The sequence below is a fragment of the Scaptodrosophila lebanonensis genome, unplaced genomic scaffold (assembly GCF_003285725.1).
Source record: "Scaptodrosophila lebanonensis strain 11010-0011.00,11010-0021.00 unplaced genomic scaffold, SlebRS2 tig00000001-arrow-pilon, whole genome shotgun sequence".
NCBI lineage: Eukaryota > Metazoa > Arthropoda > Insecta > Diptera > Drosophilidae > Scaptodrosophila > Scaptodrosophila lebanonensis.
The window spans coordinates 19,133,142-19,161,011 of NW_022060529.1; the positions used below are offsets into that span (position 1 = coordinate 19,133,142).

Below are 27,870 nucleotides of genomic sequence, written 5' to 3' on the forward strand. Positions count from 1 at the left end.
ACTTGTATATAGTACGGGTTTATCAGACAGCTGCCAGGGAAGCTTGGTTAAGAAATCATTGTATATGCTGGAAAGTTGTCTGTTCATTTCGACATAGTAAGCACATATGGTTGTTAGGAGTTTTTTTATAGTGAGTACAGTAAGTACAAGTATATAGCTGCGATAGGTATGATTGGTACAACACATTAGCTTACATTAGTTGAATTGTAGAAGGGAAAAATATGGGTAGAGGGTATTCGGGGGTTGGGCTTGCTCGACTTTAACTTTCTATTCGTTTCATTATAAGAAATATGCTAATGTCACGCAAATTTTGGAATTGTTTATAGCACAAATAAATATGTACTTATATGCACCTAATTCTGTTTTTACACGATCTCTTTTACACGGTTTTGATTAAACACGGTTTGAAATTTTAAAATGCATGACTTTATTCCATTTAGCACGATTCGAAATGTGTTTTTTAATGCATTTTTTTGCACGACTTTTTCTGCAAACCAATCTACCGTGTAAAAACAGAATTAGGGGTATTGTGAAATACGAAAGAACCTCCACGTAAAAAAGAGTTGAAGTCCCTGGTATAATTGATTTGGAATTATAAATTGACTATTGTAATTTAAATATTACCAGTAATATTTATTAGTGTTTCTTTTTTGTTGCATTTCTTCCACTGTGCGTTACTTCGGACTGTATTTTCAGTCTTTTAATATTTTATTGCGTTCTCGTAGCTGTTGTCGAATGTTTCATTTGTCTGTTTGTTTGCCTGTAAGTCGATTCGTTTGTGTGTCTTCATTTAACGTAAAATTAAAAGTTAGACGGCTCTAAATGTGTTTTTACAACTCCGGCAGAGGGTGTGGCCGGGTGGCCGTGCTCAGTGAAGTGGTCGTAAAGGAAAATGTGCACAGGAAGCGCTCCTTGAAGCCGGCGATTTTGTATTTTTGCATTTTACGCTCGTAAACTCCTCGAATGTGCTGTAAAAAAAATTTAAATTACGGGCACTTGGCTATGAACGAGCCAGGTCATTAAATCGGGCCTCACTCCATACAGTTGGCAACATGGAAGACATACAAATGGGCAAAAGCTTTTCATGAATGATTTCCAGGACTTCAGATAAAATGCAACTTTATTTAAAAGAATGCAGTGCATTTTCATTTACTTCTCTGCAACGCAGAAGCTTTTTCCTTTTAGTGTGCTCTTCTGCGATTTAAGTGAGTAAAAAAACGAGTTGTTTTACCACTAAATTTTTCAATAAGATAAAGTGATGCCTCAGCGTTTTTCCGAAGGCAACTCAGTGTACTTGAGCCATGACTGGCCCAATGGTACTTTATCCCATATCGCGCTACTTGCGAAAAGTCCCTTTATTCTTGCGTTCAGGTGACTGCCCTTCCGTCAATCTGAACTGAGTTAAAACTCAGGACAGATTCTAAATAAAGAATGACATGAACAAAAAAATACTTTTGGATCATGCCTTTCGAAAAAGTTTTTAAACGCACGTGTTCAATATAAATACATAGTCGGACATAACCCCAAGACTTAGTTATAATATTATACCCATAATATTCAAAAATTCAGCCTATTATCGTTATAAAATGAATGTCACTTTTGAGATATAAATAGCATCACAATAAAAAGTATTTGATGAACAAAATTGCAAAATATTAATGTGTATTATAAAAAACTGACACGAATTAAAATAAAAAAAAAAAAAAATATGAAATTGAATTAAAAAGGGTTCGATTATTCCGACTTTTAGTTGAATAAGCAAAAGTATGAAGTTTCAAAATTAAAAATAAATACGGCGCCAGGGAGTTAGTTCAAAAGGATCATTTTATAAAATGGCATCTGCTGATGGTTGCTTTTAGGAGTAATGGAATAATTATTTCACTGTTCGGCTGACAAAAACCAAATTCAAATTCACATCTTTGTTAAATAGGCTTTGGCAGACAAGAAAAAATTAATAAGAGATCGATTTAAAGTAGTTTACAAAATACTGGAAGCAGTTTAATGCTGTTGGGGAGTAAAGAGTGCAAAAAGTTGCCCTTTCAGTCTATAGACATTGAATAATAACTATGTATATATAGTATATATATATACAAGATATTTCTCCTTTTCTTTCTTTTTAATTATTTAAAGTTAAAGACCTTGGCACAACCTATGTTGGATTGGGCATAAATGTAAAAAATATCAGGCAAAGTTTATAAGTTTATTTATTATTTTACTTAGTATAAGTAAAAAGTACAAAGTATCATTCGTATCAAGTATCAAAATACTGGAAGCAGTTTAATGCTGTTGGGGAATAAAGTTTGCAAAAAGTTGCCCTTTAAAGGGCTTTCAGTCTATAGACATTGAATAATAACTAAGTATATTATACAAGATATTTCTCCTTTTCTTTGTTTTTAATTATTTAAAGTTAAAGACCTTGGCACAACCTATGTTGGATTGGGCATAAGTGTACAAAATATCAGGCAAAGTTATTTATTATTTTACTTATTATAAGTAAAAAGTACAAAGTATAATTAGTTGTTTGACTTTTTGAATAATTTGAAATAGTAGTCGAATGTCAAAGGTCAAGTTACCTTTGCTTTTACATTAGATTGGGAGGCAATTCTTATTGCTGCACATAAATATCTGTCATAAATAGTTTCCACGCCAGCCAGAGGCCCTGCTGGGCGTCATGTAAGTTTATATGGCGGTAGGGTGCTTCGAGTGGACCGGAAGTGAAAGTGCAATTTACTCACAGTTAACTGGAGCGCCGGCCATTTTGTGGCCAAAACGCCACAAGGTGCCCCAGAACTTTATAACTGCAAAATGCACAACATGTTGCAACTATATGAGTATGCGAATATACATACAAGTATGTATGTACATATATGTATGTATAGTAGGTGACTGTGTGGGTTTTTGAATGTGTACATTTTTCTTTGCTGACTCTTCTGTGTATTCCGCTTACAATTTAGCGGTGAATTTCATATTTGCATTTCACTTTTCAACTTTTGCTAGCCGTGTTTCGAGGGTTGTGAAGTGGCCGGTGCTCGGCAGTTTTGTGTTCCGGTGCAGAGGGCAAAAGACGCTATAATTCGTTTTTCTTTGTCATGTTCCGTTGGCATTGCGCTGTTGAATTTATAAATTGCTACCATTTCCTTTTGTTTGTCAACGCGTAAGTCGTCCTCCATAATGAACACCATTTCTCTCATAATCGGCAACATCATCAGCAGAGGCAGAAGTAGAAGTAGAAGAAGGAGCTGAGACGCAGCGTCGTCGTTGCCATTATAATTATCGCCTTCATTATTGTTTGCACCAAAATCGTATCCAACGTCGTCTTATGGCTCGCTGACCATTTGGCATTTAGCCAGTAATTTGGCATTTCGATTGCATGGTCATGTTTTTCTTTAGCTTTCGACTATTGTTGTTTCCCATAATTTTTATCGAGTAGTTTTTCGTTTATTCACCCTTGCCCTGCAGACTCTTTTTTGGTCCAAAAGGGGACAAATAACAACAAAACCACTTTTTGAATTTAGGTTTTGGATTTCTTGAATCGTTTAAAAGCTTGAGCATCAATTAGTATAAGTTAAAAACTAATTCGAAAAGTTTCCTTTTTTTAAATTTCTTTTTAATTTGCTCAGAAATTATTTAAAAAATAAGATTCACTTAATAAGCTGCAGAGAACAACTTTGAGAATACTTCCAACTGATTCAGAAGCTAAAGTCCCATCTCGAAGAGGCCAATATTAGATAAGTAGGACGGCCAAAAAGCAACTGTTACCGAATCTACTGGCTTGCTGCTTTAAAACTCTTCCCCAAAGGGAATATTAAGAAAGAAAAACAATAATATTTTAACAAAAAAGAACAGTAAAAGTATTATCATCAAGTCATACATGCGGGTATACAAAATAATGAAAAGAAAAAATGCTTAAAACGTACGAGGCTAAACAAAAACCACGATTTGAAGAAAAATAAGTACCAGCGGTGCTGCTTTAAAACTCTTTCCCAAATATGAATTCAAAAGCAATATATTTTTAACAAAAAATATTGAAAAGAAAAAGTGTTTAAAACGAGCGATGCTAAACAAAAAAATCCACCAGCGGTGCTGCTTTAAAACTTTTCCCAATTATGAATTCAAAAGTAGTATCTTTTTAAACAAAAAAGTACAATAATATTTTAGAAAAAATAACAGTAAAAGTATCCAAAAAAATTTAAAACAGTTACATATACTGCCAAATTTGTGTCCTCAAGTCATACCCACTTGCCGAAAACCATTTGTTGAAATAAACAAAAATATAAAACAGAAATTCAAATAAAATTAACATAAATGAAAAATGAATTTTGAAAACTAAAAAAAGAAATTAAAAAAGAACGTTGAAAAAAAAATAATAACAAGTAGGACTTCCCTGAAGGGCAGCCAAATGAAAACTTAACGGGAGCGTTCAGCAGGTCGTAGCGATTGTTATCGATCATAACTGACTTTACCTGCTGCGATTTGTGATTCGGATAAGTAAAAATGTCAATCGAAATCACAAAACTCAAATAGGGAAAATATTATGATTACTTGATTTCGATTTTTCGAATCAGAATTTGGTCGAGACCTTAGCGGAAATATATAAAATGGCAAAATGCATCCCAGAAACCTGTGACTTTTTGACCAAATATACTAAAATCAGAATATATGATTAAAACAGTCATCACAAGCGGTTGACAGATCAACCATCGATAATAAAAAATCGTAAATCGTTACGACCTGCTGAAAACGATTTAACAGATAAATCAAATTTTTGCTGTCTAGTATTGATAAAATGTGGTTATGCAACACTGAAAAAAGTAAAGCTTGTACCGCACTCACATACACTAAGAAACTAACCTAAAAGCAAGCAATTGTATTGAGAGAAATCTGACACGGTTCCTTTGGTTCCCATGTGTATGGGTCGTGTTCTATACATCGCCTTGTCATTAATTTAATAGTTGGCTTGTTAATAAGTATTACATTTCTATTGAAAGTTAACTGTTGAGAAGCTCTATTTCTCTGCCTTTTGTGTGTTCTTAGCTTTTCAGCTCCACAAGAAATTATGCACAAATATCCACTGAATACGCGCCGGAAAATCCTTTTTACTTATAGGTGTGAACTTAAAGTAGAAGAATCGATGATTCATTTAAAGTGTGTAGGTATATTTAAAAAGCAGAATAAGGCGTTCCTGGTAAACGTATACCCACTGTAGGTGTTTATTCAAGCGGAAGTGAGCAGAAAAGGTAAGTCTTGGCACTATAGTCAAGTCACAGTCGCAGTCCCCATTTGAACGTTTCTCTTTCGCCCACATAATTAACCCTACTTCAAAATGCAGCCAGCGTCGCACTCTTCCTTTTTACAGCCAGAAGGTACAGGTATGTACTATACATAGTTTTGTGTGGGCTGATGGGCTTAGTGTGCCACAGACATCTCACAGAATGTTTCCATTTCTTTTTTGATTTTAATTTCAGTTTGTTAGCCGTGCGCTTTGTGGGAAAGTTTTCTTAAGAGTGGTGGCAACTCAAACTTTGTGGGAATTTGTGGTTTAATTAGCGTGCTTGCCTGAAGCACTCAATTGTGTTACGCAGTCATTTTGCAGGCTCGAATAATCCAATGTATGCGGATTATGCCATTTGGGTTGTATTTTATTAGTAGTTGGTATGAGATTTGTGCGACTGTAAACCTCAGCTGGCTGACAAGCTCATTTGTCTTGGTCGAAGCAGCTGCGTCCCTTTTACAGACAGTCTGTGGTTGACCGAAAATAGTGGGAAAAATATTATACACAATGACTATAATATAAAGTACACATACAAAATATACTCTTACGTCAGTTGCCAAAAAAAAAAAAAAAAAACAGCAAGCCACAGGAGCTCTGCTTGACAAATCGCTTTTAATGTTGATTGTTTCGCAACATTTCACAAGAAATGTTGTTGAGTCTGCCCTTTAATCTAGCTTTTGACTGCCGGCTAAGCACTTACCTTGCTCTCGGGGTTGCCCGTGAGGAACTTTAATTCCGACTCGGTGCCATTCAGTATAATGGAAATGTTCTGCTCGGCCTCATCGCACTCTGTTAAAGAGAAAGACATTAAACTGAAGCGTATGAGCAGCTGCATCCATTGGTTGTACTAATTTAAATTAATTTCGTTCGCAGCTGTGACAGTTGTAAGAAGCTAATTTGTTAAAAGTAAGCGCCGTCAGGCCTGCTCACCGGGTCCATCATACGCATTGATGCAGTCCGAGGTGCGAAACTGCGAGATGAGCGCCTGTTTGCCAACACCCGGCGATCCCAGCATTTCGACGCGATAAAACTCGACGGGCTGATGATTGTCCGCAGCCTGAGGCTCGCCATAGCCATTGCTGTTTCCGGCTATATAGCCGCTGCCCATGTTGCTGCCCCCGCCACCGCCCCCACCAGGGCCGCCCACAACGCTGCGCGGGTGCATGGGACTGGTTGGTGCGAGGCTGTTGCTGCGTGAACGTCGACGCCTGAAGGAGTCGCCACGATTAATGATACCTGGAGCGTGACAAGAAAATCGCACAAAGCACGAAGTGTAAGATACCTAATGGGTGAAAGGACCACTGAGGCAGACACTTGGCAATGCTTCAGGCAGCACACCTTCCAGGCTGTTTGACAAACTTTAGCTTTTACCACAGGAATTTCAATTTCAACTGGCAACTAGCAACTAGCAGCCCTCAGCTCGTTGCAATTCATATTTTTAATGCATCGTTGGCTTTTGTGTGCATTTCATCCTCATCCCTGTTCGCATTTTCCCCACTTTTCCCAGCGTCACACACGGCGTATGGCAACATATGCCGGCTTGTTGCGCATACGCCGCGTTGCGCCGACAAGAATTACGGTTCTCTGCCTCAGGCCTTGCACACCAACAATACATAGTTAATCCGGCTTTTGTTCGGCCTTCTGTTACGAGTAGCTGTGGATGCTTTCCCAGCCACAAAGGCGACATTCTCACATTTTTGTGGCGTTCCCTTTTTTTAAGTCTACCTTATCAGAAAAAGGACACGGCTGTGGCTTTAATTTTAGTTCATGTATACACCTACTATGTATGTATGTATGTATTTCTCGGCATGCAGCCAAACCGATTTCAAAAGAGCGCTATTCAAATGTTTAAATGTCAATTGATCAAGTGTCACATTAAATTAGTGCTAAGCCATTCGCTTTCAAATGCAAAAATTGTCTGCACATGTCGCAACAATTTTTCATCTGCTACGTTCAACAGAAGACAGTTTCGTGTGTTTTTGTATTCAGCTCAGAGCATCTACAAGATGTATAGTCTGCCGAGAGAATAAATCAAAATAAGACGTTTGCCCTTTTTGCAGACAATTCTATTGTAATGCAATTTATTCTGGCAGCCTTTTAATTCAAACACACTCGCAAGTTGTAGTTTAATTATAAAGAAACAAACTATAGTCGCATTATATGACTATAATTAGACAATTTTAGTTTACTCATTCCATTCTATTGTCAATTGTCAATTGACTTTAAGCTTTTCTAAAGATGAAGAAAAAAGCACTATTAAATGTTTGTGCATGCTTATGTTTATGTAATTATTCTGTGTACATTTAAATGTCATAAATTGATTTATGACTTCAAGAATTGCATGTTCCTATGTGTTTCAATTTATCTCAGACTTTTGCCTTTTTCTCGCGGTCATTAATTGTGCAAATTTGATTTAATTGCGAAAATGGCTGTAAACATTTAGAAATAGCGAGGCACATGGTGCGATGGAAAATCTACACATAATCATCATCCTCACCATCATTATTGGAAACTCATAAAAGCGCTTTCGGGAAAATGGAAATAGCATTTGCGTTGGCCATTGTTTATTTCGCCATGATTTCATTTGTGGTGTGGCCCGTGCGTGTGGGAAACAATTCATTCGAAAAGGTGCAAACTGCTGGCAGTTAAATTTCTTCTGGCGGAGCTCATTTTTTTTATTGGATAATAAATATTTGAGCAAGGTTCATTGTTTATTTTTAAATATTCACCAATTCCGCACATTTCAGCGCAGCATTCAGAGTACCTAAATACATTCGAATCAGTAGTTATTTTGTTGCACTTAAATTGGTTTTTTTTTGTTTTAATTCTTTATAAATAGCTGAACGTTATTTTCATGATCTCCTTTCTCCTATAACTAGAAATTGGCTTCAACATTAATTGCTGCATTTATTTCATTGTTATCTTGCTGTATGGGTTAGTTTTCAGAAATGTAATGATACTCTTCACCAAACTTTAACCTCTCAATTTTACATTTTTCTTAACAACTCTTAATGTTTTTTGAAGCATGGCGATGGCAGAGTTGTATTTAAGTCTTAGAATTTGCACGCAATCGATGCTTTATTTATAAAATCAGCTTTCGTCTGTAATTCTATATAAATATTTTGGGTTCTTGAAATGATTTCCTGCCATAACTGAGCTCTTGAAGAACGTTGGAAATTCTGGCTGTAGATACTATAAAAAAATGTTGTATCGTTTCATAATTATTTGCATAGCCTTGAATCTAGCTTTTCTTTTTTTTTTTGCCACATTTCAATATACATATGTATCTTTTCACACAACTTTGATGTTTTCTTTGTTTGGATTTTTATACTTTTTCTCCCTCTTTTTCTTCTTTTATTGCATGTTTGTTCACACTGATATCAGCCACAATGTATGGCTTCTTAAATTTTGCATTTTTACGCTTCTTGTGTGTATGTGTTTTTTTAAAAATAATAAATAAAATAATTGCAAATTTTATTGAGTGATTGATTTAAGGCAAAAATGTGTTGCTCGATTTATGGCAAACACGCATATGAATATGTTTTCTTCAATTGAATGGCTGACAAAGGAAATATTTACTTCTATGTAAAATGAAAAAATTAATACATTATTTGCAACTCAATTCGATGAGTTTTAAATGGCCAGCTGTAGGGCTAAAAAAAATCACTGATGCCTTGCAAATTCGAGTCTATTTACGCCATGTGCGGCTGTCGAACGGCATTTCATGGACATAATCTTTCAATTAGAGCTCAATTTACACACTTTCATACTTATAAGCCTATGTGTGCGTGTGTGTGTGTGTGTGCATCCTAATCGAATACAAACAGCCGCACACACCCCAAACACATTGCGTTTCGAATTGATTTAAAATGAAAATATCAGTCATGACGCTTTATTGACACTCGCGTCCATTTCAATTAATCACATTTGCCCGTAATGCGTCAGTATTACGCATAGAGGCCCCTCCCCCTCTGCCTCTTCAACACTATGTAATTGAGGAGCCGAGAGAGATGTCGAATGGTTGAACGGATGATTGAATAAACGCAACTACATAGCTGGATCTGCGGCATGACTGAGTGGCAGTTGCTTTCACAAATTAATTCTTCTGCCAATTCTGCGTTCGCAAAAGCTGTAAACACAAATGACGGACTGAATTGCGCCATCGGTCCCAGACTCCTTCAGAGGTCGCCAGCTACGAGTCGCATTGGAATTCGGGCAAGCATCCTTTAAGTTTAATTGAATGTGCACATACGAGTATGACAGCCATGACCACACACATGAATATACATACATACATACATATGTACGAAAGCAAGTACATGTACATATACTATGCATATAATTTGCGGACCCACAGTCGCATACATAAATATATGTATGTATGTATGCGGGTATGCAATGCTCGTTTGTATTCGAAAGCAATTTAGTTGAGTAAACGATGGCACTTCATTGAATTTTAATATGCACTGCGTTTCGTTTGCCATTTGAAACATGTCAGCGCACACACACAGTTGTCTGCATTCCCCGCCGCCAACTTGGCCGACAAAGTTGCGATCCAAAACTACATATACTTACACGTACATATGCAGTAGATTCCCAGCCACATGGCCTAGAATGGCAGTTACAATGACAATTGCTAATATGCTTGTCTTTGTTTCTATCTTACGCGACATACATACGAGTGTGTGTATGAATGTGTGTGTGTCTGCTTAAACAAAGTCTAATATCATTCTGAATAGTCTAAAGTTTAGACTCTAAACGGTTAGTACTTAGAATTTAATAAGCTACTAATGATTTCATTACATAATAAGAATGGAGAGTTTGTGCTATTGGTGCCCTGTCTGATTAAATGATTAAAACCATTTTTAAAAATAAAAAATAAATAAATTCAAATAAAAAACAAGAGAGAACGCTACAGTCGAGCAAACCCGACAGTGTAATACCCTGTACCCAGGTAAATTTCCGTCACTGAGTTATATGTGTTGTACTGGAGAGAATTTGTTTCGCTAATAACTTTTCTTAGAATTGACAGAATTGAATAACATTTTAAACAACAGTAGATTATACATAAATTATGTGTGCACAATTTGGTTTAGGTAGCATTCAAAATGTGGACGCTATTGACAAAATTCTGTAGCGGGGGAAAGGGGAAAATAAAAAAAAAAAAAATAATAAACTCGTCTTTTCTCGGACCTAGGAGAATCTGGATGCCAACGTTGGTTATTCTAGCTTTTATAGTTTCTGAGATCCTTGCGTTCATCCAGACGGACGGACGGACATGTCGAGATCGATTTCTCTCGTCATGCTGATTCAGAATATATATACTTTATGGGGTCGGAGATGCTTCCTTCTGCACGTTACATACTTTGCACAAACCTAATATACTCTTTTTACCCTACCGGTACAGGGTATAATAAAGGTTTTACCAAGTTTGGTTATTTTAGCTCCTATGCTTTTTGAGATTCTTACTTTCACACAGACAGGCGGACTGGCGGACATTTTCATATCGACTTAGACGAGTCGATATTATTCATCCTTATCAAGAATATATGTTTATCTGTTGTGCGGTCTGCCACGCCTTTTTCATTCATACATTTCATGAACAGGGTGGATACCTTTCTAAATAATTTATTGAAAATATTTTAGATGGTATTACAACGGGCCTCCTTGGCGTAAGTGGTTGGATGAGAACATCGCCCCAGATTTTAATCATACCGGAGTAATTGGAGTTATACCAAATTCTTAAATTGAAAACACATAAATGCATTTTCTCATTAATAATTTGTTTAAAATTATATAAGAAACTCATGATACGTTGTTCAAGAAGCTTGCATAATTACCAAAGATATAATAAATATATCCGTATAATGGCTAGGAAATGATTCACATTCCATTTAATCAAGTAAGAAAAAATTAGAGTAGTTGTATTTCATTGGCGATACTTCGGGAAAATCTCTGACCACTTATTGCTGTGAGTTGGGGCACCGGGTTGGAGATTTCCCTCTTTTTCTTTTCGTCTCTCTCTTTCCACGTTTCTCTTTCCTTGTTTCTCTATCTCTCTTTCCTTCTTTCTATCTTTTCCTTTTTCTCTTTCTACTTCTTACTTTTCTAATTAGTTCTTAAATAGAATTAATTTTCTTCCTCTATTTACTTTTTGTATAGTTTTTTAGGTCTATAATGTCTCTGACCACATATGGCTGTGAATCGGGGCATAGCTGGCCAACTGGCAAATAAAATTCCCCAACGTGTCGGAGGCATTAATAGACGTTATTGTACATACAGCTTTCTGTTAGGCTTTCTTATCTTTTAAGTTTTGTTTAAATTGTTATATTAAGTTATATCATCATATAATCGACAGAATTATTGTTGATGTTCTAAATAAAATAAAAATACTAAACCGAAAACTAATATTTCCCATTTATTCTACACCCCAGCTATCGCAACCTTATAGGCATGGGAGGATATTGATTTCACCTTTACCAATTACAATAAATTCAAATTTAGTGCACATTGTGTTCATGCCATTTCCGTAATTAAGTACAAATATAAACAAAATTAGCAGCAGAGCGCTGTAACCAAAAATTATCTATAACTCATAAAAGCTGCCGCAAACAATATTATATTTTCTACTTTCACTTTTTTTAAGCTGTCTGCAATTATTGCAACTGTTTAGAATATTATTATTATTATTCCCTATTAAATATATTTTACATGTATATTGCATTTTTAAATTACTTTTTTATGTCAACCAGCGACATAAAACCAAATAAACAAGTATTCATATACATATTAAATATAGCATATGACTACATTACAACTCAATTAATTACAATTAAATAGTGAAAAATAAAATGTATTTGGACCAGAAGAAAAATGAGGTTGTTAATTACTTGTATAATTTTCAATATCAACTGCATTTGGATTGCTCTTTAATCAGAAGATTTGTTATAGTGCTATTCAAAAAGATACTTGTGTTTAAATTTATGGCATAAAATAAAATTAAAAACCTTTTTTTTTTCAATTAAATCTCAAAGGCCAACTACAAATATAAGCCAGTTTGATTTTTGGAGTCAGCCCGCGGTCCTCAATCGATTTAGTTATCTACTGCGGCGTAACATTTAAAGAAACAGATTATTCTCTTTCAAAATCCATTCAATTATCTATTCAATTATCTAAAATGCTATACGCACACGTAAACAAATAAAAATTTGAAACAATGGGCGCGTTCCGCAGGTCGTAGCGATTTGCGATTTGTGATCGATCTTTACTGATTTCACTTGCTGACCGCTGCGACTTGTGATTCGGATAAGTAAAAATGTCAATCGCAATCACAAAAAACAAATCGGAAAAATATAATGATTACTTGATTTAGATTTTTCGATTTTGACACTACACACTACAAGCTGTGACTTTTTGACAAAAAATACTAAAATCTGAATATTTTCACATCACAAGCGGCCGACGATCGATAATCAAAAATCACAAATCACAAATCGCTACGACCTGCTGAACAAATTATCTTCGGTTCTGATTTTTGAAGCTTATCTTTCCACGAACGGTTTTAAATGCAACTTTTAAATTCAATAACTAGCTGGAAGTTGCTTTCCCCCAACCCCATTCTTAATCCAATTAAGCCCAGCTTGCAACTCTAGTTTAAACACTTATTTAGGAGCGTACATCTATTTGGTGCATAGTGTGATGTGAGTAACGTCAACGTGACATAAATATCGAACAGCAGGCCGCAATGGAAACTTAAAGCTCCGGCCTAAGTGGCATTAAATGCTGGCTATCGCGTAGCAGAGTCGCATCCTTTCACGATTTCAATAGATGGCTCGCTTATGTCTAATGGCCAGTTGTTGACTGTTCGACAGGGCCATCTTTATTGTGCGGTTGGTTCATTGTTGATCCTTCGACAGACAAAAACGGTTGCGTGTAATCGCTCGCATCTTGGCAGGATGGTCGCTTAGTTGCTTTGTTGATTTTCAATTTCGAAATTAATAAAAGGGTCTGCAAAGCCTTTCAATGTTGTGCCTGTGCGCCTCAGTGGGTGTGTGTGTGTGTGTGTTGCTAAATTGCTAGCTTTGTTCGGCTACTCACCCCCCTTGGATGCACTGAAAGTGCGCAGGCGATCCAAGTCCTCGTCGTCATCAGTCACGCGCAGGTGATGCATATTCATGGTGGGTACGTCGAGGAAGGCGTTCGATTTTCTGTGTGCTGGGGGCGAGAAACGAGGAACGATTGGTTGAGAAGCCTTTAAATGCTGTGCGAGACAAAGGATTCAAGTGGATTCAGTGGGTCATAAAACTTCGCATCTTCGGGCAACATGTCGTATGCGCAATTTAACTTCTTAAATGAATTGCGAATCACAACAAACAACAGCCTTTGATTGTAATACACTTTACGAAATGAAATCAACCTTTAAAGCCTCAACTGTATGTATATTCAATTAAATTTCAACCGAACGGAGCACGTACTTCACAATTGCAGTTTTTTTTATCGAGTGTGCTGCTGTTGTTATTTTTACATCCACTTAATTTTTTACGGGCTGCTGACGAAGCCATACTCGTAAACCACGGACATTTCACCTCCGCTGCTGTTTTTGTCGTTTTAACGTCTATTTTAAAAAGGGTTGAGTTCAATGATCGTTGATTGTAGTTGATGGCTGGTCAATTAAATCGCCTTTTTGTTTCAAATATTGAAAATTCTATTTTGAAATGATTGGCTGCGAATGAAACAAGCACAATGAGAGCCCTTGTCGGTTAAATGGTCGGTTAAACTGAGTATACGAGGGCCAGCAGATAGATTTAAATGCCATCTTATTTAATATCAAACAATTTTCCAATGCTTTTAGCTAGAAGGAATATGAGGAAAAGTGAAACTTAAACACGACATCTTTAGTCAATTCTCTTCACTTCCATTCACTTCCTGCTGGCATGCTCCATAATTTGCAGCACATTTTACAGCACCATCAAGAATGAATTTTAGTGCCAGAGGCAGCTTCTGGTGTGTCTTTTTCTTCATGCCATTGACGAGCTCATACCTCCCGCTGTTTCTATTAAGTAGATACACAATTTGCCACAAGTTGGCTAATCTGTAGCCGTTGTTGGCCTTGATGGCTTTATGAGCCAATAAAGTGTAGAGTATAGATAAAAGACCTATAAGCTTATTTGCTGTTTTAGGGCTCTGCTTAAATGAAATAGGCAGGGCCAAAAATTTGTTAAGAATCGATAATATTTGAGTTCTCTTTTTGTTGGCTTTTCTAATATTTAAGTGTCCTTACCGTGCTGTTGTGGTCGGCGCTGTGAAAGTTTGCGCCGCTGAGGTGGAGTCTCCGTCTCACTTAAGCGCGGCTCACTCGTGCAGTAGGATCGAGTATCCTGCAGCGGGTTCTGCTGCTGCTGTTGTTGTGCCTGTGTGCGTCTGCGTACCTATATATACGAGAATACAAAGTATAGCATAAAAATAGTAATAAATTTTCCTCGTTTTATTTATGGTTCTATTAGCAAGAGAGCCAAAGGAAAATGAATTTAAGAGCGCATTATAGTTTAATTATAGTATAATTAGATTAAATGCATTTCTTATGGTGACTTTTAAGAGCAACGAGAATTGCAGATTCCCGGATTGATTACGTGGAGGGTTTCTCGGAAGCGCCAGTTTTGCAGAATAATTCTTAAAGCTAGCTTAAGGCAAATGCCTAAGAATCGTGGATAATTGCTATTCGCTTATTCGTCCGAAATGCTACTAGCCAGGCCTTGAAGACTACCTCCAAACACTGTGATATTGTGTTTATTGAGTAGGGGCATAGCTTGCCGGACTGGCTAATAAATTTTCTCCCAACGGGTCAGTGATTCCTAACCTTTAGCTTTTAATTATACTTTATCTTTTATTATTTAAGTATTTTAATTTGTTTTCTTTTAACTTTTATTGCAATTTTTTCATCTACATATACTTCTTATTTGTTATCTGACTACTCTCTGCTGTGAATCGGGGCATAGCTGGCCGTTTGGCAAATAAAATTCCCCCACCGTGCCGGATTGATTATTAGATATTTTTGTCATTTTTATAGGCTTTTTTTAATTAGATCAAGTTTAAGTTTAAGTTCTCTATTGTATTGATTTTTTTTTTCTTTTACATTGACAGCATTGTTTGTCGATGAAATAAATAAATAAATAAATTTGTTTCCGCCATCATTTCGATATTATAGTTATCGTTCAACAACCGATTATCTAAGTCGATTAGATAATCGATCTTTTGTAAAATGGCAAACGTTGAATGTTGTGCCGTCGTCAGGGATTTGTTTTTGAAGAGCAATATGCGTTCTCACATCAATAATGAGATTAACGCTGTTTAAAGAGACTCTTTTTCATCATCGGTAACTGTTAAGTTCTGAGCAGCTCCATTTAGCGTGCAATAACGATCTTAAAAGATGAGAGACGTCCGGGACGCCAAAAAACCTGTATCCACTGACGAAAACAACGCCAAAATTCAGAAAATTGTTCTGGACGACCGCCAAATCAATGTAAAAGGGATACCTGAGAGATGAACTATGATGTTTAAAGACAGCATTCGCCATATTTTTAACAATGAATTAGACATGGGAAAGTTCACTTTCGATCAAATGAGCCATCCCATAGATCTGAAGTTGGTAATGCAAAAATTCATCAATTCCGATTTGAATAACTTCAGTATCCTCCTTAAACTCCAGACCTAACCTTAAGTGAGTACTTGTTATTCCCTAAACATAAAATTGCGCTTGGGGCAGAAATGGTCATCTAACGAGGAGGCTACAATCGTCGAAAAAATTGATTCCCTCAAATTATATTCAACAAATTATCTTTTTAAAGCAAAGCCCTAAAGTTCTATCGTACAACAGAGAGTGTTTCGAACTAATCACTGAACGCTGAGCAAACATATACTCGTTTTTTTAGCATTATTCTTTATACGTATACACGTATGTGTACTTTCGTTGTGATTGCTTAACCTTTCTAAAAGTCCTTGACTTTTATTTTCCACTTTATTGCACTCATATGTTTGCAGTTGGCGTTTCAATGAAATCCTGTAATCATATTTCTAAAAGCGCATTAGGTTTACAAATTGAAGTAAACGCTGGAATCGTTGAGGTTTCGCGGTTGAAACTCAAAGTGCTTATTGAGTTGCATTACGTATGTGTAACTTCCATGATTTGGGAAGCGTTGCCAAGTCGGTCTTGCCAATAGAGTGCAACATAAATTGCATTTACTTGTGCAAGTTTGCGTTTCGTCTCCGCCCTTATCATGACGACGCATTTCGTTGCCATAATTTATTGGTTGACTTGACACTTGGCAGCGGTCGTGGCCTTTGGCCGGATGTTGGCTCATCAAAATGGTCGCAACCGTTTAAATAAATGTCAAGGTTAAGCGTGGACTCTCTGCTGTCTTTCAACAGCTAATAAATAGATGAACCGCCAATGCCAGTTGAGGATGCAGGCGTGAGCTGTGAGTCGTGAGCCGGCAGAGGTGCCAGTTTGAAAGCGAATGCCACTCAACCGGCAATCAGCCGGGCGTGTGTTTTGAGGCAAAAGTTTGAGCACGTCCGTTGGTCTTCTTGTCAGGCACTGAATAAGCACTGAGTTCCTTAGACAACTGCAGCCACTTGGCATGTTGAGTGGCAGGGATGCCGTGCGAGTAAACGGATGCCTGTGGACGACAGTTGTGTCAGAAATGAAAACTAATTTAAACACCTGACTTTGCAGCTTCTTCTTTCCCACGCTGGTTGGTGGCTGTGGCTCTGGCTCTGGCTGTGGTGTGGTGTCGTGAGACACCAATAAGTGGCGCGAAAAATTCACGCACTGGCGTCATAATGTGGCAAGTGTATGGATACTCGTATTTAAGGCCGTCTGGTCGTGAGCTCCTCATGCAAAATGTCTAACTTTGTTACCAACTTCCGGTACGTGGCGGCCGATGTTCGCATTAGCGGTCGCACACTGGCGTATGGCGCAGGTTGCATGCCGGAAGCATTTGTTATGTATGGCCAGGGCCAGCTGTCAAGTGGCATGCGGCATGCGGCATGTGGCATGTGGCAAGGAGGTGGGCTTGCATTTTGGGCCACACTGTATTTAACGCACGACCGTACCCACAAAGTCCGGCTGCTTAAACCACACAGTCGACCAAGGCAAGGAGCAGTGCCAGGCTATTCGTATACTCGTATAAATTGTGTGTGTTGGTGTTTATCTATTGGTCCTTTTTTGACGCTCTTTATTGCGCACACATTTTACGGGTCTCGTGACTGCTAATTGCTGTTCTAACGCCACAAATTTGTTCAGTCTATTTCGGGTATATATCCAACACCAACACTATACTACTACTATATTGCCTAATCCGGATGCAACATGTCTTCACTTATGATTTGTATGCTCTTTCTTTTGCTGGGGCTTCTGCGCTGTCGCCCTTTGGGTCTGAAATTAATTACTTCCGGCTTTTATGTGTTCCCTTAACGCTATTTTGTCGTTTGCGCTGTGCTGCCAGGGGTTAGGTGATGGTAGATAGGGGTTACTATAGTCTCGAGTAGCGTGCTTGATAAAACATTGAATTTCTTTGTTATCCTCGGATGATTCATTATTTTGTCATGATATTTGAGATATTGGTATTCAAAATCCCCTTTAAAGTGTCAGCGATAGAATAATATAAAATTGTTATAATTGTTTTTATAATTGGTGTGTATTTTAATCAAATGGACTTTTTTTACAAGTTTATAGCAACACTATGCCAAAAGTATATGTGAGTTCAAGAATTAAAGTAACATCAGTTTTTTTTAAATCCCTAACTACTATTATATTTATTTGAAATGCCAGAGGACAAAATCATCAGAGTATAAGTACATTAATTCATTTAGTTTTAAATAACAAAACAGCCAGCTGTTTCTTCCCCAATGAAGCCGACGAGATCAAAAGTTTACTCTAAAAACCATTGGACACTTTGTGAACATTTAATAGGTCTTCAAAATATTTTGGCTTAAAAAATTAATTCAAATTAATATTCCAAGTCTTGTTGTTAAATAGGAATAATGTCAAACCTAACCTGTGTTGCGTTTCTTTTGCTTTTTGAAGCGTTCAAGAAGAGTTTAATGAGAGCGGAAAGGGAAATCCTGCTGTTTTCTGGGTAAAAAGGTGGCGGAACAAAGCATGTAATATCAGTCATTTTTCCCAGAAACCAAACCCCCATTGCCCCCATTTTATTATGTTAGTGGACGCTCTACAGTCGACAGATTTGAGCACAGCGTGGCACTCAGGGTAATGGGAAGCTATCTTCATTTCTACTTCAGCTGTCTTCTTAGCTCTTTAATCCCAATTAGTCTCTGTATCATGATGTGTGCGTGTATTTCTTTATGTTTTCAGCTGTTTTTCTTACAGTTCATGTATTTCTGCTTGTTTTTTTCGCCCTCAACTCTGCTCTTAAAACTTTTGTACAATTTTGAAGCTTTTCATTTGGAATTTTTCTCGGCTTCGGTTCTTTTCTTTCGCTTTCATTTAACTTTTTCTCCTTCTGCTTTTTGTTGGTGAAAAGTGTGCCATTATTGTAAAGTTATTATGAAATCGACAGCGTCACAAGTTTGGATGTGTGTGCGTGTTTTTTTCATTCTATTTGTTCTTTTTCTAGTATGCTTACATACTATATAGCGATGCCATTGCCAGCTCTCAAACAAAAGTCAGTTCATTCTGTTTGTTTAGCCCCTCCATTTGTAGCTGCAAAATCATTACGGGCACGCCCACAGCGCCGCCCATGTTGCGTTTGTGTGATATCGGAGTCTTAGAAATTTCTTCGTAAATACAAATGTATGAACATAGATATGTGCGATGTAAATAAGCAGCTTGGGACACATCAGACACCGTCGTTGCTGGCGCTGTTTTTGTGGCGTCTCTCTGCCATCTTCAATCTTCTTTTTTTTTTTTTAGTGCGCTGTGCACGTTAAATGACATTTCGACTTAAGCCTCGTATTCAACTGTGTGTATAGTGTGTGGGAGTACGGGCGGCTCTTCTATTGTCGCATTCGAAACCAAATGACTGTGCGCCCCAAAGCTGCCTCGCTTTGCGTGCTAATAACATCCACATGCCACACAACGTCGACGTTACTCATACGCCATGTGGCAGGCCCTTTGTCTGCTCTGTGCACTGTGACAGCATCAGAAATTGAGTTTTGCCGAAGAATAATTCAATTCACACTTGAGGGCGTTGGGTGTGCCCAATCAATGGTGTCATCAAGAGCGTACACACACTCTCGCACACACATCCTTGTCACGGCTTAATGTCGAGCTAAAACGCAATCGAAACTGGCGCATTTGGGTCGTGTTCAAAATTTAAACGACACGTGCGTTACACACACTCGCTGGGCACGCTTACGCGTAAAGTGTCGCTCCAAAAGCCAGATTGAGTTGTTTTGCAGTGTCGGGGCAACAATCTGAGCCAAGTGCACCCTGACAAGCCACAAGCGTCTAGGTTTACGCAAATGAATTGCGCTGAAAGTGTACAAATCGATATATTTGGAATGCTATTGGGGTAGCTTATGGTCAGCAGGATATTTGAGTTCAGATTTGGCCGCAATATAACCGCGTCCTTCCTCATCACATGGCTAACTGAAAAGATTTTTCGGAGAATTGCAAATGCATTGCATTTGTCCTTCAAAAAGGTTGTAGCTGAGCATCGGAAAAGGTACAGCGGGCTATTACCTTTGATTATGATTGGCTGACTAGTTTTTTCGAGGAATTCCATTTTACACAGCCTTTGGCTAAGCATCGCAACAGCCATCCATTTAGATCCTGGCCATGTTTATTATATTGACAGAAAACCAGCAAAGCTCAAACAAATAACGCATTCGTTATTAATTTTAGTTTGCCAACATTTTTTTTGTGGGCTTGGTTTTCTTTGAATCATACATATGTATATATATTTATAAATGTGCGATAGCAAAGCTAAATTGTTTTTTAAATGCAACAAACATATAGTATCTTGGTATATTCTTAATGCTATGAAAGAGTTGAAATATTGGTAAGATTTGTTTTCACATATTATGTAGTTTGTGGGTAGATCTGGTGTTTCTATTTATCCATTTTTTTGCATGGACAGAAAGAAGACACTTAAATTAAAAATATAAATAACAGCGAATAAATAGCAAAAACAGCGCATTTAAAATTAAAAAAAAAAAAAAAAAAACAAATTTAAATGATTATAATGAGTTTCAGTCATTTGTGGCAAATTTGTGTCTTTTCACATAAAATTTTAAACGAATGTCCTGAAAAACCATTTCCTGAAAATCCATGAAGGATAATAAAACTGTGAAACCTAGTCATTAAGAATATTTTTATAAAATATACAGACCATATATTTCAAAAATCATAAAACAATATTCAATAGTTTGGCGTGGGGTCTACCACAATAGTTTAAGTGCACGTTAATAAAAAAAAACCAAATAATAATAAAATAAAAAAAATGAAAATAATAGGTATTACTAAATTTGACTTGGCAATATCTAGTGAGAAGCCTAGTTGTTTTTTGCATCATCATCTGCACCCGCCTGTCCATGGCAATAGAAGTTAAGGTAATTAAAATGTCCGGTTGTAAATGATTTTTTAACAAAAAAAATTTGCTTACTGTTTAATTTTGTTCAATTAGGCACAGAGCGCGTAAACCTTTACAGAAATGTGCTTTAAAGTCATAAAAAAGTCATTCAAATCATCCAAATCTTAAAATGTGTGATATCTCGATTTATTTTGTTCAATATAAAATACTAGAAAAATGAAGATTTGCGCAGACAAAGTGCTAAGTCTTAATTCAATAAAAACCAAATCTAATTTAATTTCTTTTTTACATATACTTTAAAAGTTTTCTTTTGACTTACTTTACAAATTATTTGCATGCTTGAATTATACTAGCTTGGAATATTCCTTCATTGTCTTCATAAAGTTGATAAAAAAATAGAGAACTTTCGAACACGTACTTATATTTGGTAAAAAAACATGGAAAAATCTCAGGCTAATATTGTGGATGCCATAATGGAACCCATAGCTGATAGCGCAGAATCGTTAAGCTCGACTAAAAGCCACGATGAGGAGGCAGAGGTTCGTGTGCTCGATTTGTTGCTTATTATCGAGCAGGACTATCGCAGCTACTATAAGGTTTTACTCGAGGAGCTGATCGTGCAGAGGAAGGCAACGAACGAGCTTTGGAACCTAACGCAACGCTATATGTTGGCCACACGAACCGATCCCAGCTGCAATTGCCCGACCATCTATGGCGTCGAACCGGAAGAGGCTATTATGGCCAACTATAACATCCCCCATAAAGTCCTTTTGGTTTCAAATCGTGCGTTAAAAATTCACCTACACAGTATTCGTCCCAATATGCTGAAAATACGGAGGATTCGTAAGGAGCTAAATTTGAATCAGGACACGCCCTTCATACAAGGCGACAACTTTCACCAGCCCGTGAGATTCTTCTTTGAACTGGTGGAGAACATTTTTAAATACTTTCACAGCTTGTATTTGAAACTAGACTACAGCTTCGGTAATTTGGACCCTTTGGACGTGGCCCCCTTGGATGAATATATGCAGCTAATTAAGCATAACGGGGAGTTTGAGGAATATCTAATAAAGGGCTTCAGCTATTGCCATTGCCTGCAGCCATTGGAGCAGTGTCCACCTAAAAGAATTCCAGTGGTTCAACCGCCAGTGCCAACTGCCAAGGACAGGAAAACGCGTTGCTTAGAAAAAAGGGACGAAATGATTACCAGAGGCAGCGATCGTGATCTCCAGACCCAATCATTTGATTTCAAGTTAAAGGAGATTCTGGAAGGCAGGGGTGCCAAGATCGTGGAATCGATTCTTAGCCGAACAGAATTCTGAAATATATTACACTTTTATCGTTATCTGATTATCATAGAATGTTAATCAGCTTTAGTTTGCTTGCAAATTTTAAGCACATTTCGCACGCTTGTGTTTATTTATTTTGTGAAAACCGTTTGAAGCGGAAAACCACGAATATATGCATGACCAAATTAATCGCCAACATGCACGTGATTGCATTTTCACGTGATGCACCACGCCAGTTGAGCCAACTAATTTGTATGGAAATTAATGGAGGCAGCTCCTCTGTGGGTCGACGAGCAGGTTTCAGGAGTTTGGGGGAGTAATGGGAGCTGCATACAAACGATTCGAAAAATAGCTAGAGACGATGGGAAGGGGGATGGGATATTTGCATCATGCCATGCCGGAAAAATTTCAAGCACGTGAGCTTGTGTGGTGAAAGCTCTTCGGCGCTTCAGTCTCATGTACATGAAATAATTACTCTAGCATATTCAAAAGCGTACATGCTTCAAATGTTTAATAATTGGGTAAAACTACTAATTACCTACAAGAAAAGCACGCATAGTCCAAAACCCTGAATGTAGACTGTTTAGCATGGCCACCACTTGCTGATTAAGGTACATTAGCAGCTCAATCATTTATTCACATAAAGTGCAGAGGAATTACTTTTTAGTATGAAATGTTTAAAATAAATGTATCTTTCGCGCACTAAAACATTACTTTACTTTATTTGTTTTGATGCTGCCTAAGACTTATTATTTTTTTTATAACTTAAATTCAATAAAACGAATGTTAGACACTATTTTAATTATAAATAAAATTTTCAGCCTGAAGGCCTTCGTTGCTCTGGCTATACATATACTTTTTTATATGTATCAAATTTTGTGATTTAGGATTAATTCTAAGTTACAAATGTTAAAATAAAATAAATAAAATAAAATTCAAATGGCTATGTCGATTTACTTGTACACCTAATTCTGCTTTTACACGGTTTCGATCTAACACATGACTTTATTCCATTTAGCACGATTCAAAATAACTCCCAATTAAATAAATAAAAACACACCCAGCTGACAAACAGCTAGAAACCATTCTTATATGGGTAATTATGCTCATTATATTATATGTGATTTATGAAAATAAACATAAATCCTTGTTTTTTTCACTGATTTTAGTTGGTTTTAGAGCTAAGGAACCAGTCACATATTTTTGCACATCATAAATGTCTTTTTTACAAGGTTTTTTCTGGAATCAATCTACTGTGTTAAAACAGAATTATGTGTATTGGTTGATCACCCAATTAAATGTTCAGCACGACGAGACGTATTTCAATATCTTCTTATCCCTTTCAAAGTAATCCCCTCCGTATGCAATGCACATGTGCATATGTTTTTTCCGTGCTCGAAACAGTCCAAGAAACACTATTCTGGAATGGCCTTCACTGCCTTCTTCGATTCGGCATGAATCTCCTCTATGCACATACATATGCCAACGTTTTTCCTTTCTTCCCGGAGTGTTATTTTAAATTTATGAATTTTTAACAGTGTTATTTATGATCATGGAAAATTATGTTTTTCATGCTCTGATTTGAGAACTCACAAACGATTAGAAAAAGATCTCAACTGTACTTTTTGTGCCTGGGACCGCAAAAAATAACTATGTTTGTTTTTTTAATCGAAAAAATCATTCCCTTATAATAACTTTGAGAAAACGAGAAATTAACAGACATAATTTGTTAAGGATTATACATATGTATATGCATTTTCACCATGATTTATACATTTTAATTTCTATTCATTCTCTTAAAATTTAATGATAAATTTTGAGTTTTAATTTACAACTTAACTGATAATCATTATTTTTGAGCGAACAAATAAAACTTATAAAATATTGATTATTCTTAGATTTTTTTTTTTTATCAAAAATAAAACTCAATTTGTAATTGTGCCTAAAAATAATTTTTTAAGAATGATTTTTTTTAGCCCAAAACTGTACTATTGGGCTCGCTTGGCTTATTGTTTAAGGACATATATACATTTTGTCCTTATTCCCTATGAAAAAGGTGGGGATAATTACAACTTGAGGTTTATTTTTAATCAAAAAAATAAAACTTAAAGAATAATCAATAAATACCTTATATCAAATGAATTTTTATGAATTGCATTGCTTTAAAATAATTTCATATGTCCCTATTTTGATTTCGATGTCTCCAATCTGCTGTGAGCCGGGCTATAGCTAAAATATAGCATTCCTCTAACGAGCTCAGACACAATTGCCAAATGTTTATTTCTTACAGGAAGATATATTTACAACAAGGATACTAGTTGAATAAATGAACATTTTTTCACTTTATAAGCAGAACATACGAAAAATTTTTGAATATGATTATTATTTCTTTTTTATTGATTAATTGAGTTTATTCAAGTTTGTTCGGTTACTTTGGTTTATAACAATTGACAATGTTTTACAAATGTCCGTTTAATTCCAATTTCACTAAGCGTCCTCCTACTTATTTACTTACTTACTCTTACTTCCCTGCTATCGGTTGCTATCGATTATTGATTACTTATCACTATTTAGCTATTCAATCACTATTCGGTCACTGCTTAATTATTGTTAGTGATTAGGGGTGTTCCTACTACCACCCATTCCTACAGCATATAGATCGATTTTAAATTTTTTGTGTATCTGTAATTTTCAAGTCGGCGTTTAAAATCTTAAATATTCACAGCAACATGTTACTCTGGTATTTTGTGCTTTAAAACTAAAATTGCAAGCGAAAAGCTTTAAATGCGAAAAGGACAAAAGCACTTAAACTATTCCATCGAAGTTTGTCGAATGTGCAAGCAAATATGTAATTCAAATTCTACGTGATGTCCTCTCATAAATGTGTGAGTGTGTCAGCTACTCAAAGGATATACGGGCATATGAACACAAGTACGAGTATCTCTATATACTCGTCCTATATATATGTAGGTTTAACTGAACGGCACTTGTAAGTGAAAGTGCTAGACAGCCAATTAAGTTAGTGTGTATAGTAGTGAGTACTTACCGATCTGGCGCCTGTGGTGATGCGGGCGCTCTGGGTGCGCGTTGCTGGTCTGCGTCGGCGGTAGCCGGGCGTGCCCCCCTCGGGCGTGGCACTGCCCGAGGGCATGTTGTGTATAATTGTCTCGATGCTGGCCCCCGTAGCGCAAATGGATGCGCTACGAGTCTTCTTCTGCATGCGATGATGCATGGGTGAGATGTCGTCGACCATTTTGGATGCGTTTTGCTTATGGATTGACTGTGCTTGGACTGAATTGAGCTGAACTGAACTGAACTGGACTGGGCAGGACTGGACAGGACTGGCGTGTGGCAAGTCGCTAGGCAAATGAGATTGACCAAATTATGTTGTAGTACGTGCGTTTAGCATCTTGTGCGGCAGCTGCTATTCAATAGGCTTGTTGTTTGCTGTTTGCTGTCTGCCGTTTGTGTGTGTGTGTCTTTTTGGTTTGGTGCGCTGCAAAAAAAAGAAATGGCAGACAAATGCGAAAATATAATATAAATAAAATTCATGTGACAGCTATGCAGAAATGAAAATATGCTGAAAACATTGTAAACGTAAAGCGAGTTCTTGGCAGCTTGCACTGAAATTGTTCAAATACAAATTATAACAAGCCACAGGCAAGCAGAAAAGCACAAATTCAAAAGATACTATTCTATTTATTCGCAACGCCAATGTGTGTAACTGCGAGAATGAGGTGTACTCTACACGTAGTACGTGCGGCATGTAAACAATAATTTACTACAAGTATATGTTTGTATGTCTTCCTTTTGCCATCGCCATCAAGCATAAATTCTTGCGCTACTGCTTGACGTTTCTGTTTGTTTGTTTCTCTTTTTTTTTTTTTTGTACAATTTATTTTTAGTATGTTTCACTTTTTCTTTTCACGCGCCCGCCAAAACTGGGTCAGAAGCCGAGCAACGCCCGCAAAGTACCACCGCCTTCTGCCTGCCACGGCCACAGTACGGCGCTGAAATCACGCACGCACGAACGCACGCACGCACTTCAGCATTCACTTTTGGCTCGGATATAGTGCCTATAAGTACTTGTATGTAGGTCTCCTAAATGCATTAGCGGTTTCTTATGAGTTCAAATGGGGAGAACTTCTATTATTACTTAATACAAGTATAATAATTATAAATGTGTGACAACTAATTAGCTTGTCCAGTGGTTAGACAGTTGTGTTGATTTTCTTAAAGAAATGTATAAATGATCTAAATATTTTCTAAAGAAAAGCTTTGCCTGTCATTTAAAAAAAAGCGTTCACTAAAAAAGACTCATTTATGAGTACAGATCAGGGATTAGGGTAAGGCAAGGCTCCTCTAGAGCTACTTAATTAAGAGTGTTATGTTAAAATATTCGGTGCACTTAGCATTCGCTTAAATTTTTCTTTGGCTAGTACAAGTAGACTGGCTATTTTTAGATAATCAGACGATGGACAGGAGGAGATTTAAATAATAACATAGCCCAGAAATTACCAAGACACTGTAATCTAATAGAAAACTCGTATGCTACATTTAGTTTGGTAATTTTTGAGTTACTAAGAATGCGCACTTAAGTCGGACTGAACTAAAAAAAACATACAACTTTTATAATTTGTAATTTTATTTAATAACATACATTCATAAAAACCTTTTTTCAACAATATAAAAAAAGGCGTAAACTCGGACCTACGAGAGCCTGGATGCCAACTTTGAATATTCTAGTACCTATAATTCCTGATATCCTTTGGTTTATACAGACACACGGACCGACAGACATGGTCCAGCTGATTCATAAATAGGAAAATAGAACAATTGAATATTCTCACAGAGTTCGACGAGGCTCATATTTAAAATAAGACCTTTGTCTTTTGCCTTTTTTAAATATTTAAAAGAAGGCTTGTGTATTTTAGCTTTTCTAATTAAACCGAAACTAAACAAGATATGTTAAAATATACAGTGTTTTATTATAAACACGAAAAACGTATTAAAATTGTTTCTTGTTCATATATTCCTGAGATTTATATAGCTCTCCTGTCTCACGGTGCATCCTTTATTCTAAGAGTTGCCCATTATTCTTTACCTTAAATTTTCTAGTGTTGCGCATTTTTAAAGATTTTTTTTTTTGGTTTTCCATCTCAAATATCTCTTATCGAAGATGTTTACTATTTTTTGCTCAGTTATATAGCCGAAGGCTGACTTTTCTTCGAATTGAGCGGTTTGGATGAACAAAAGTAGACATGAAGACTCTTCTATCTCCACGTAACACTATTTATTTTATTCGACACTTTACTGCTCGGCCGTAGCATTCTCCTTGATTCACAACTTTGACTTTCTGTGTCATTTGGCAGAGCAATCGAAAGCAAAGTTAAACAATTCAGACGACTTAAGCAAATGCAATAGAATTTGTTTCATTTCAATTGAAATAAATAGGAATAAGTTAGTTATAGCGTACTAGAAGAGCTGGTTTGTCGTCAATAGTTGTTGGTTTTAGGAATACAATGCTGCATTTACATCCAACAAATCGCTTTGTGTCTCAAATTTCATTCAATTTATATAGTATCACATGTTCGTTCGCACACTTAAAGACCAATGCTTTAACCACAACACGCACCACATGCTCATCTCTAGGCTTGGGGATTATCAACCAGCGAACACATAAACTGACAGCTCCCTCAACCATGTGGTTGTAGTGTGTATACGCAAGTGTGTAAATGTGTGTGTGTGCTTAAGTGTG

General features: G+C 36.7%; 1 protein-coding gene across 6 annotated transcripts in view; it reads right to left on the bottom strand.

Moving 5' to 3' along the window:
- Nucleotides 1-27,870, bottom strand: part of LOC115622013 (GTP-binding protein RAD) — a 49,710-nt gene that overhangs the window by 4,054 nt on the left and 17,786 nt on the right. For 5 of the 6 annotated variants that reach the window (XM_030515896.1, XM_030515887.1, XM_030515880.1 and 2 more), the window contains 5 exons: nucleotides 25,159-25,608; nucleotides 14,553-14,700; nucleotides 13,370-13,486; nucleotides 6,203-6,508; nucleotides 5,973-6,061 (listed from right to left, as the gene is read on the bottom strand). In XM_030515896.1, coding sequence (XP_030371756.1) covers nucleotides 5,973-6,061; nucleotides 6,203-6,508; nucleotides 13,370-13,486; nucleotides 14,553-14,700; nucleotides 25,159-25,365 — 867 coding nt within the window. In that variant the 5' untranslated portion in view covers nucleotides 25,366-25,608. The remainder of the gene's footprint in view (nucleotides 1-5,972; nucleotides 6,062-6,202; nucleotides 6,509-13,369; nucleotides 13,487-14,552; nucleotides 14,701-25,158; nucleotides 25,609-27,870) is intronic. The other variant, XM_030515913.1, reaches the window with a different exon arrangement.